The sequence below is a fragment of the Vulpes lagopus genome, chromosome 15 (assembly GCF_018345385.1).
Source record: "Vulpes lagopus strain Blue_001 chromosome 15, ASM1834538v1, whole genome shotgun sequence".
NCBI classification, from domain to species: Eukaryota; Metazoa; Chordata; class Mammalia; order Carnivora; family Canidae; genus Vulpes; species Vulpes lagopus.
This window is the reverse complement of record NC_054838.1, coordinates 21,676,554-21,688,951: the sequence shown is the minus strand read 5'-3', so window position 1 is coordinate 21,688,951 and position 12,398 is coordinate 21,676,554. Positions and strand designations below refer to the sequence as shown.

Genomic DNA, 12,398 nt, shown 5'->3' with positions numbered 1-12,398 from the left:
AGGGGGCCACAGAATTAAGCTCACAAAAATCCCAAAATGTGGAAATGAAACCAAACCAGACCATCCTGTCCTAAGCATTAGAGGTGAGGTCTTGTTATAACAGCTACTTGTGACCAACAAAGAATTACTAGACCCTAAAAAGGAAGTAAATCATTGAAGATGTTATCACTAGTTCTTTATGGTGTTATCAATAGAGATGTTAAAAGGATTTAGATTTCCTGGTTGGCTTCCAATAAAAGACCAACCCTACAAGCCCTCAGTGGCAACCCTGTAGGGACCGCTTTCACTTCTGAAAGCTTTCTCTGTATCCTTGCTTAATAAACTTGTTTTGCTTTATTCATTCTCCTTTGTCTGAGAGATATATTCTTCAACTCCATGAGACCTAGCTCTCCTGCACACAGACGGAGAAAGAGAGAGTATACTCTCACACAGAGAGCTCCCTGCTGAGCCCCCAAGACCATGACCTAAGCCAAAGGTAGATGCTTAACCAACTGAGCTACCCAAGCACCCCTACTTCATTCTCATTATTTAAAAATATGTGTTGATAACTCTGGCCACAGATATTTGCAATTTAAAAGCTAGAAAACCTTACCATTTTTGAAAATAATATTGAGAAAATGAGAAAAACAGCAAAATCCTGGAATGCTCTAAAAGCAAAATTAAGAAGTCCTCATAGGTTTGATTCTCACATATTTGGAATTGCATTTCCAATGAATATTTCATCCTTGCCAGTGATGCAGACTGGCTGAGTTCCAGGAGCCAGAGAGAGGTTCCACAGGACCAGCCAAAAGGGGTCCTTGGCTTCATGCAGGGTAGAAATCAAATGAGAGCAGAGTTTATTGAAGACATACAGAGAATGCAGATACAAACACAGCTTCTGAAAGACACTTTTATTCCACAAATACTAATAAAATACCTAATATACAGAAAGGCTACATACAGGAAAGGGGATGTAGTGGTTAACAAGACAGAAGGAATTTCCTCATAAGGAATATTTTTAGTGGGGATTTTCCAAAATGCTTCTGATATCACTGAATTCCAAATATACCCATCATCCCAATTGCCAAAAATTCTTCTTCCTAAGATCTGAGGCAAAGCACTATGTGCATTTTTGTGCGTTTGTAAGGTCCCTAAGTTATTCTTTCAAGTTCCTTTTCCATTTAGATTGGCAGTCCCCTTCATGAGTCTTAAATATTATGAGCTTTCCTCTAAAATGGAGGCAAGTATCTTAGTTCTATTTCTATTTATAGGGCCAATAATAGTGTATTTAACAGAGTAGGTATTCAGTGAAACTTTACTAAATGAGAATGTGGTTATTTCTTCCCATGAGTGAGAACTCCATATGAAGACAATGCTGTCTCTGAGTTACAGTCTTCTCACTATGAGACTTTATGTGAAATGGCTCATTAAACATCTATGACCAAATTCTTTCATGCCTTTTCTCTTTCTACCAAAGATCTATTGAGCCTAAGTGTCTCTGATGCCAGCCCCACCTGACCCCAAGAAGCGTAGCATCCTCAGCCGGATCTGCTTGGTCTTAATGGTGTAAACTACTGGACTGAGCACTGGAGGTATGAGAAAGTGAACGTAGGAGAGCAGCATCCGGCTGGAAGGGGAAGCCCACCTCCCAAATCTGTGGATCATGGACAGGCCAATCATCGGTGTGTAGAAGAGCAGCACAGCACAGATATGGGAGACACAAGTGTTGAGGGCTTTAAGGCGCTCAGCTTTGGAGGCAATGGACAGCACTGTTTGGAGGATCAGCACATAGGAGAGAACAATGAGCACCGAGTCCACCCCTAGTGTAGAGAGCACTACAAAAAGACCATAGGCACTGTTGATGTGGGTGTCTACACAGGCCAGCTTCATGACATCCGGGTGCAGACAGTAGGAGTGGGAAAGCAGGCGATTCTGGCAATAAGGCAGTTTCCTCAGCATGATGGGAGCGGGGATGTGAAGCCCGACACTGCGCACCACACTGGCCAGGCCTAAGCTAGCAACACGGGGGCTCGTGAGGATGGTGCCATAGTGCAGGGGGTTGCTGATGGCCACAAAACGGTCCAAGGCCATAGTCAGCAGCACAGAGGACTCCATGATGGAGAAGGTGTGGATGAAGAAGAGCTGGGCCAGACACACATCCATTGCCACTTTCCTGAGACCCAGCAGGTAGATGGGGAGCACAGTGGGCAGTGTGGAGGCAGACAGACCCAGGTCGGTCACTGCCAGCATCAATAGGAAGTAGTACATGGGCTGGTGCAAGGAGGGCTCTGACCTCACCACCCACAGGATCAGACTGTTCCCTACCAGAGAGGCCACATACATGGCACACAGAGGCATAAAGAGCCATTTGTGCACAGCCTCAATGCCTGGGAGGCCTGCTAGGAAGAAAAAGGTACCGGTGTGGTTGGAGTCTGACATGGTGACCTGGTGGGCAGTGTTCCAGGCAGAAGTGAAACCACAGGCCCTGGAATCAAAGGAGTTGCTGGGTCAGAACCTCCTCCATGAACTGAGACCCTTCACTGACTCCCCAAAGGGTTTCCCTGACAACCATGGCCTTGTTGACTTGGAGAGGCATTTCCCCAGGCTCATAGATAATCATGGAGCCCTTAAACAAAGGTTAGTTTGAATATCCAAGGAAATGTTGCATTCATGGGAGACCTGGCTTAGGAGACCTACAACAAAATTTAACACAAAATCAGAATTTGAAACATGGATCTGGAAAGGAACCAAGATAGTGTAGATCCTAACTTTTCACTCTACCTCCTGGGAAGTGAACTCTAGGTGCCTATATAGTAGTTAGTGTAACACATCAAGTGTTAGCTTGATGTGGGAGCAAAGTGCAGGTTCCTCACTTCCTGTCAAATTCCCCTTCACACTGTCTTTCAGTAGATACTTCAGTGTGGTAAACATCCAAATTTTGCAGACTGACATCTTCTTTTATAATTAAAACAATACAGGGGCAGCCCTGGTGGCTCAGCGATTTAGCGCCTCCTTCAATCTGGGGTGTGATCCTGGAGACCCAGGATTGAGTCCCATGTTGGGCTCCCTGCATGGAGCCTGCTTCTCCCTCTGCCTGTGTCTCTGCCTCTCTCTCTCTTTCTCTGTGTCTCTCATGAATAAATAAATAAAATCTTAAAAAAAAAATACAGAAGAATCCACTTTAACATGTAAGCCCTCCAGTGAAAGCATACCAGCACAACCTTACCCCCCACATGGTTTAGAATGTCAAACTGTGGCAAATTTTTTAGATAATTTTTCTAAATATGATTCATTCTCCAACTGAGCTGTGTGCGTGAAACATTGATAGAATGAATTCCACTCATAGAAAATGAAATAGTGACCTTGCAGCTTATCTATAATTATTCAGCATTATACTGATGAATACATAGAAATCAGAAAACGTTATTCATGTGTGAAGAAATCAAAACTTAGATCCACTTACTGATTTTTGAAAAAAATACAATAATCTAAGACTACATGTTGGGTCTTATGTTCTCTCTCTTGAACTTTGACTCCCATTTCACTCTCTGCCATCTCAGCTCCTTTGCCCTTTCAAGCCATCATGAGCTGCAGTTTTCAAGAACCCAGTCAAAGTATTGTCTGGAAACTTTTGTCTTCCCTCTTAATCATAAACAAAGGAAGGAGATTTCTGGAATTTCCGAGGAGTCTAAAACTTGAGAATAATAACCAACAAGAACAACTTAATTTTTAGAATCTTTCTTAATCATCTCTTCAGAGTTTTGTTTTGTCTTATCTTTTCCAGTAATACTGATTTTCTCTTCATTTTATCACATTTTCTCTCAGATGTCTTGGAGAATAACTCAGTATTCCTCCTTGAAAAGTAGCTCCAAACAATAATGAATTCTGTCACTTTTTCTTCTGCAAGTAGAAATATGCAAGTTTAATTTATTCCTTTTATATTCCATCTAAAGTAGTTTACAAAACACTCAGATATTTGATTTTAAAGCATCTCAAGTGTTGGAAGTTAACAGATCAGTTTTTCTAGATTAAGAAATTTTATCCTTAAGAATTCAAGTATGTAACTTAATTAAAGTCACATCAATCATAAAAGAGGATCCAGGACTGGAAATAATTCTGTTTGACTCAGTATCTTTTACTCTGGATATTGTTGCATGAAGGTAAAGATAAAAGCCAACTATTAACAAACAGATTAATTCATTCACAATCCTTATCCTTACATCTAAGTAAATAAAAAAATTCCCATGAACACCTAAGTTTAAAAACCTCCTATATGATGGCCTTTTCTGGTTTTCCTCTTGTAATCTACTTTGTTTCCTCCAGATTAAAGAATATCTAGTCAGTTACCGAGATGACCCAAAGGTGAAATAAGATGGAGAAATGTTTGAGGACATTGACAGGGAAGCCTGGGAGAATTGTGCATTCACATGGAGCGTTTGAGTGCCATCGATGAATTCTTCATACTATACTCAAGCTGCACTGTTTCTTTAAAATTAAAGGAAAATCTTCAACATTTCCTTAACAAACTGAACATTCCCTCCCTTCGTCCATAGATTTCAAAAGTGGAGGTAGAAACACACTGAATGGGTGTAGTGTGAGCGTATTTGGAATTTCTGCCATTATTTCACTTAGCATTCGAAAGAATGGGCTTATGAGAAAAGATACTCAGGTGTTCAGATAAGTAGAGCAAATTGGTTTTGTATATTGCCTTAAGTTGACTGTGCAGAAAAAGAAGGGTTTTGTGAATTTGTGTGCATGTGATAGTTTTTCTTAATTTTTAAGAAATGCTTGTGGGGGCATCTGGGTGGCTCAGTGGCTTAGCATCTGCCTTCAGCTTGGGTCATGATCCCAGGGTCCTGGGATCCAGTCCCGCATCAGGATCCTTGCAGGGAGCCTGCTTCTCCCTCTGCCTGTGTCTCTGCCTCTTTCTGTGGGTCTCTTATGAATAAATAAATCTTTAAAAAAGAGAAATAATTGTGGAGTGAAGGGATTATAGTGATAAGAAACAGAGGGGATAAGTGAAAAGGCAGAGTACCTGTTTCTTGTCCTGTCTTAAGCACAAAACGTTGGAAAACAAACAAACAAACAAATAACTTGGACAAACTTGGACTTAACCAAGAGCTATTTATTCAAAAGTGTTAATGCACCGTAAGCTTTTATTTAACAGGAACTTTTCCCTTTGGCTTTCCAGAAGATTTTCAATCAGATGTAAACCTGTGACCTCATGGAGTAGAGTAGGAAACCATGCTGGGTTTCCTAGCACCAATGTCTGTTTTCTTCTGCAATCACATTAGGATTCAGATTAACAACATTAAGCCAATATTCTGCTGTGACAGTAAAATGACAGCACATACATAATATAATGTTGGTTTCACTTTTCTTATCATCTAAAGAATGGAAATGGGCGAGTAGTACTAAATTTCATACCAATCTCATAGGTTTTTCTGATGATAAATTAAGATAGTGGGTGGAAGAGTTCCTAATCTGTAGAGCACTTAGAAAATAAATAATCATTGTTAATATTTGTCTGTTCCTTAATTTTTCCTAAATATACTTACTGTGCTCAAAATGCAAGGAGCCTCTTCAAAGATGATTCTTCAAAGATTTAGGAGTAATTGAAATTAACCTTGATCACTCTGGATTTATCAGTTCACATCATCATTCTGTTACCTTCCATCATGCAAATGGTAACAGACTGCTTTTTCCAACTGTCTTTACAAACCAGCAACTTTCCATTCCATTCTGCTCCTCAATTTTTTTCTCCTCTCAGCATGTCTCCCTTAAAAGGCATAGAATCTATTTGCTTAAAGACTTAGGTACACATATGTTAGGCTGTATTTAAGGCATGGAGAATTTAGGCTGTTACTAGCCCAACTCTTAACTTCCCATTTATTTGGTTTTATCTATTATGACAGTACAACTGAGAAATTCTTCAGGAAACTTATTCAGTGCCTCCAGATTGTACCTGAAGATAAAAAGCACTTTTTCTTCCTCTAAATCATCAATACTGCTCTTTTTCAGGGCTTTAAAATCTATTAACTCTATTCTTAGATGAGCACTAAAAGAAACCTTGGCAAATGGCTTCTTTACCCCTTTCCCCCTCAAGCCCCATGTTACTGCCTCACTCAGAAGAAGATAAGAGCTGAGGACATTTCTCACTCTCCTCTAGGGTACATTCCTGGGTAGCATCCCTTGGTGAACATAATAGGTGACATGGGCTTTAGGGCAGCAAATAACTTTAACTATGTCACTGCCAAGTAAGTTTTGCAATGGGCTATAAAGAAACACTATCATGATTGGAATCCTTTGGTCCTGTCCAAATCTGTCTCTTGGACATTGATTTGAGATCCCGTCTCAGTTAATGATCTTCTTATATTATGATTAAAAAGTAATTAGCTGTTGAGGGTACATGCTTCAAAAAGACATCTCAGTTTCCTCACCTGTGAAATTAGAATATTGAAAGAAACTAATGCACAATGTTGCTGTGAGGATTAAATCAGGTACTTCATTAGAAAACTCAAAACCATGTTTGTCAATACTCAAATAATTACCTATTTATTATTATTTCATAAAAACATTATGAGTATTTAATATAATGATATATGCAAATCACTTACTATCATTCCTAAAAAAGCACACATTAAGCACTTAATTTTATGATGACGATGCTGATTTACATACAGATGCAACAAAGAAACTTTCTATTGTTGCAAAAGAAATAATAAAAGTTCAATAAAATGAAGGACTTTCTGATTTAGAGGAAAATAAAAATAGAAAATAAATGGAAATAAACAGAATAGAAATCACAAATTTAGCCACAGAATTGAAAATTCAGGCAGACAATTCATACTTCCCCAAAAGAATGTTTTATAAAATTCATTGTTTCACTATATAGGTGCAAAACAAAAAAAGGCTCAGCTCGTTGTGAGCACACACATTTGTCAAAACTTTAAGTACTACTGCAAGAAAATAGTGAGGTCCCCAAAGCTTTCAACCTCAATGTTATATGTCATAAAGAAGAAATGGATGTTGAACATATTCCAACAAATAAACAACTCTAATTCTGGGCAAGATGTATAAAATATATCAGATCTTGAAAAGCAGACAATGCAGAGCTGTGATTCCTTGTGATAAAGGAGATAAAAAGTGTTTCCATATCCATTCAGGCTTTCTGCCAGACTTCAGTTTACAAACTCAGACAAGGAAGTTGAATGCAAATTGAGGACAACTCTCTCCTTAAAGGGAGAGAGAGAAGACAGAAGTGATTTTAGGGGCTGTGAGGGATCAAAATTTGGGGTGCTTATTGGATATGAAGAAGTCCTAGAAATCTGCTTAGGTGTCCATTTGATGTTTTCACCAAGTACTAAGCTGAAGATTTATAGGTCAAGACTCCAAAAAGCTTGGCAGAAAACATCTCTGGTGGGCTGTCAGTTGCCTAGAGATTCTGCAGTTCATTCAGTATTGGGACACATTAGAGTTCCAACAAGGGAGAGTGGACAAAGGTCTTTGAATGCCTTGGACATTGATTTGAGATCCCGGAAGAGCTACACCGTAAGAAGAGGGAGTATGTGGTGTGGTTTCTGATTACATGAAATTGATTCAATATAATGTGCTACTTTGACATCTGAAGTTGGGAATAGATCAAAAAGCCTAACCATGAGCTTCCCTGTTCTTCCCAGATATGTATGCCTCACATCCAGTGAACAAGAGTCCCCTCCTGGCTAGTTTCCCTAACAATCAAATCAGCTGCAGTCCAACTAATGGCTTTCACTTCCCTGTAAGTCAATGAAATTATTCAAACAACCAACTCAAATCATCCTGTGGAAATGAGAAGGGTAACCCCACTTTGCCCCACTACAGAGCCTGCTTCCCATGGCCCCTGGTTTGTTCACTCTGTCCCCAAGTACCCCTGTGTGCCACTTGTCTGGCATGCAGTTTCCTCCTTCCCCAATCTGTGAGTATCTATGACCAATAAACTGTTGTCAGTCTTATCTTTCCACTGTCAAGCGCTATGCTTTCACTCATTTCCATAACCCTATAATAGAAATCTCTTTCTTACCAACGGATGAATAGGAGGCAAGAATACTATAACCAAAAGTAAGGGTTAATAAGCTCAGACTCCAATAAGGCTTAAAACTAACATGCAAAAACAATAATATGATCCTCCAATAAACTGTCTGCCATGTCAAACCACATTCTCTGTATATAGGATAACATGACCCAGACTGCCAATAATACAGCATTTGCAGTGCCCATGGACACATAAAAAAAAGATAAATAAAAAAGCAGAAAGAGAATCAGAATAAAATAGAAAAGCCAATAAGAAGAGTTTCAGGATGAATAGAGATTCTGGAATTAGAAGAAAAGATCTTTAAAACAGTTATGACAAATATGTTTGGACATATAAAGAAAAATATGGACATAAACAGTCATACATAAGTATATATATATATATATATATATATATATATATATATATACACACACACATACACACACATAATCCAGCACCATGGGGGTCCACTTTAGCTTTCTCTCACTTGCTTATTTAAACATGACTAATGCTTCCTCAAAACTTGGAATTGCAAACCACAAAATGTGAACTTTGCTGCATGTAAATTAAAAAAAGAAAAAAAAATCGAAGGATACCATGGTAGATGGTCGACCATAAAAAATTATTGCACCTATATTACAAATATATGATGACATAATCTCACTGAAGGACATGAGGAGAAAAGGAGCTGATCTCAGTAACTTCGGAAAATGGTGTTTTGGGGGATCCCTCAGCAGTTTAGCACCTGCCTTTGGCCCAGGGTGTGATCCTGGAGTCCCTGGATCAAATTCCACATCAGGCTTCCTGCATGGAGCCTGCTTCTCCCTCTGCCTGGGTCTCTGCTTCTCTCTCCTTCTCTCTGTGTCTCTCATGAATAAATAAATAAAATCTTTAAAGAAAAAAAGAAAAATGGTGTTTTGACTGGGCAATGGAAATTTAATGGTACAGAACTGCACACAAATATTGCATTGGAGTTGGTAAACTTGTTCCCTGCAGGAGCATGGATTAATAATTTTAAAATTCTTCATTTTTGTACACAAGGGATGAAATGATGAGAAATAAATTGTAATTTATAATACAATAATGGTATCCAGATTTATCACTGTCAGAGAAAGAAATTAACAAAAGATAAATCATACTTTTAAAGTGAGATAGGAAAAAATCCTTGAAATTTATCATTCTAATCGAGTAAAATTTTAAAGATAAAAATTAAACATTTTCAGGCTGAAAGGAAATGATGCCAGGTATAAATTTGAACATATGCTAAGGAATACAAAGTATTACATGCAGTAAATATGAAGGCAAGCATAATTGTTCTCATTTAATAATTTATTTACATGGCAACTTACTATATTATGTAATTTGTGGTATATCCACAGTGAAATATTGTCCAGCATAAAAAGGAATAATATCTGAATCACACAGATAGAACTCAATGTACTCAATGCTGAAAGAAAAAAGCCAGACTATGTAAAACTTTAGAAAGGTGCAAACTAATTGATAATAACAAAACTATCTCAGTGTTTGACAAGTTGAGTGGCAAAAGGTACTGGGGAAATAGAGCAACAGGAAATTTGGGGGTGGTGGGTATGTTTGTTACCTTAACTGTGGTGATGATTTCATGGGTGTATAGGTGTCAGATATATCAGACTGTACACTGTGTTGGATGTCCACCCTTCATGTATCATGGAGCTTAAATAAAATGCTGAACTATCTAATAGTCACATTGAGACACATTTTATTATGGTAATTAAGGTCTTTATTTCTTTAAACGTATTTCATTTGGCTTATATTTTCCAGTTTAAACCATATCTATGGTTATTATGCAAATCACAAGAGAAAACTTTTTGATTTACATATTTGCCAAATTTTCAGAAAGTATACCAAGTGATGCCCTCTTGAGCTTAATTTTATAAATAAAACTCTAGGTGTTTAGTTATAGGATGTCTTAGATATCTTTGAATTCCATTCTTCTAATCTACTTGCTTTTACCTGTCAGGATGTCTTTCTTAGATATCTTTGAATTCCACTCTTCTAATCTACTTGCTTTTAAATGATATTCTCTCAAGATCCTGTCAGTTTCCTCTAAAATAATCTGAGTCTTTTACAGGCTGATATTGATTTTTCAGAATGAGCAACATGTTTTTTTTTTCTCATTACACAGGTATTGTTTTAAATGGTACATGTTTGAACACATAATATATTTCAATCAGAGTTTTTGAATAATTAATTGATTGATACAACAGCTGGAAGCTATATACTCTCTCCTTCTCTGAGATGTCTTCAGTCAGCAGGCTGACTATCACAACCAGTATTTTATTTCTGTGACTCAGAGTTTTCTTGGGTGGAGCATCTTTAGAATGCGTACCCGAATCTCTTTGGTTTTCACACTGTAGACAATCGGGTTGAGCATCAGAGGAACAAGAAAGTGCAGATAGGAGAGAAGCATATATACCTGAGCTGGTAGCTTCTTTTTTCCAAAGCGATGAATCATCGACAGGCTGACCAGTGGGGTATAAAATAGTAATACAGCACAGATATGGGAAATGCAGGTGTTAAGGGTTTTGAGCCACTCCGTATTGGAAGCAATGTTCAATACTGTCCTTAAGATTAGCACATAGGAGAGGAGAATGAGTACAGCATCCAATCCTAGCGTGGAAAGCATGACAAAGAGCCCAAAGCTACTGTTCACAAGAGTGCTAGAACTGGCTAGCCTTAAAACATCAGGATGAACGCAATATGAATGAGACAGAGCATTCACAGGCTGAAATTGCAGTCTTCTAAGGAGCACAGGAAGGGGCAGATGGAGAGCAGCACTACGGGTGACAATGGCCAGCCCGATGGCACCAATGCGCTTGGCTGTAAGAATGGTGGCATAGCGTAAGGGCTCTCGGATAGCCACACAGCGGTCAAAAGCCATGGCCAAGAGCACAGCTGATTCAATAACTGAGAAAGTATGGATGAAGAAGAGTTGCATAAAGCAAGTTGCAGCTCCCACCTTTCTCTGGCCTAAGAGAAAAACAGCTGCCATTGAAGGTAGTGTAGAAGCTGAGAGGCCCAAGTCAGCCATTGAAAGCATGGACAGGAAGAGGTACATGGGTGTGTGGAGGCTGGGCACAGACTTGACAATGTACATTATGGTGATGTTACCCAGCAAAGAGAGAGCATAGACAGAGCAGATAGGAATAGCTGTCCAGCAATGAGCGGCCTCCAGTCCTGGGAGATCCATCAGTATAAAGATGAAGCTGCTGGCATTATTGTTGTTAAGAATTGTCATAACTTTTGGAAGAGTTTGTCCTGGAAAAATTATAAAGGCAAAAAGTTATTCTTTCACAGCATTTTCCTAATATCTCATCCTGTGTCCCATGCCTGAGGAGTAATATCACTCTCCTTCTCTTCTTACAGCACTGAATCCCATTCTTTTTGAAGTTTCACTAGAGTATAGATACTGTCTGTCTTCTTGGAGGTTTGCTCTAGTTTTCAGGGGCTGCTTGTGCCTTTCACAGAGAGAAAATTCCTTCCTCATTTGAAGATGTTTCAAGATTTGAAAAATGGAAAGGGAAACTGTGGTGAAAGCACAGGATACAGATGCATATGCTAGATTAGTTGTAATACAGAAAATGGGTTCTAAGGAAACCTAGATAATGGCTGCTTCAGAGTTAGAAAATCAAGTTAACACTGACTGGTGTTAACATTGATTTTGAACTCATATCACCAGATATATCTTTGCTCTGAAAGGGATTTAAAAGTAGTATCTGTGACAAGAAGGCACCAGGAGGGTTTGTGCTTGATGTGCATGTCTACTGGATTAAATCCCTTCTCAATCTCTGATATTACTTTCTGGGAAAATGTTGGCTAGCTGAGACAGGTGAGAGGAAGAAGGTAGAGAGTAGATAATATTTGCAGTCAGAAATACATATATTCTCAGCGGCATCACACATTTACTGAGCTCCTGCTGTGTACTCAATTTAAGTAATATAATATAGACAATATGTAACTTATACCTTTGAAGTTCTGATAATCCACCGCTCAACATAGAACACATCCTAGGGGACTTGACCGTGGGATAGGAAAAGATCCGAACCAGGAATCTATATTTTGTTCTCTACAACTCATCTTTTTTTTTAAAGATTTTATTCATTTATTCATGAAAGACTGAGAGACAGACAGACAGAGAGAGAGAGAGAGAGAGAGAGAGAAAGGCAGAGGGAGAGCAGGCTCCATGCAAGAAGCCTGATGTGAGACTTGACCCCTGGACTCCAGGATCACGCCCTGGGCCGAAGGCAGGCACTAAACCACTCAGCCACCCAGAGATTTCCTCATCTTTTTTTTGTTTTAAATTAAAGATTTTACTTATTTATTCCAG

At 38.8% G+C, this 12,398-nt stretch overlaps 2 protein-coding genes across 2 annotated transcripts; both read right to left on the bottom strand.

Annotated features, from left to right (window-relative positions):
- Positions 1-1,467: 1,467 nt before the first annotated feature.
- On the bottom strand, positions 1,468-2,418 carry LOC121476145 (olfactory receptor 51G2-like). Its single transcript, XM_041729882.1, has one exon. The coding sequence runs from the start codon at positions 2,416-2,418 to the stop codon at positions 1,468-1,470; it is 951 nt and encodes a 316-aa protein (XP_041585816.1).
- A 7,943-nt stretch (positions 2,419-10,361) lies between these two features.
- On the bottom strand, positions 10,362-11,309 carry LOC121476144 (olfactory receptor 51G2-like). Its single transcript, XM_041729881.1, has one exon. It carries the CDS (start codon positions 11,307-11,309, stop codon positions 10,362-10,364), a length of 948 nt encoding a protein of 315 aa, XP_041585815.1.
- Between the last annotated feature and the right edge of the window lie 1,089 nt (positions 11,310-12,398).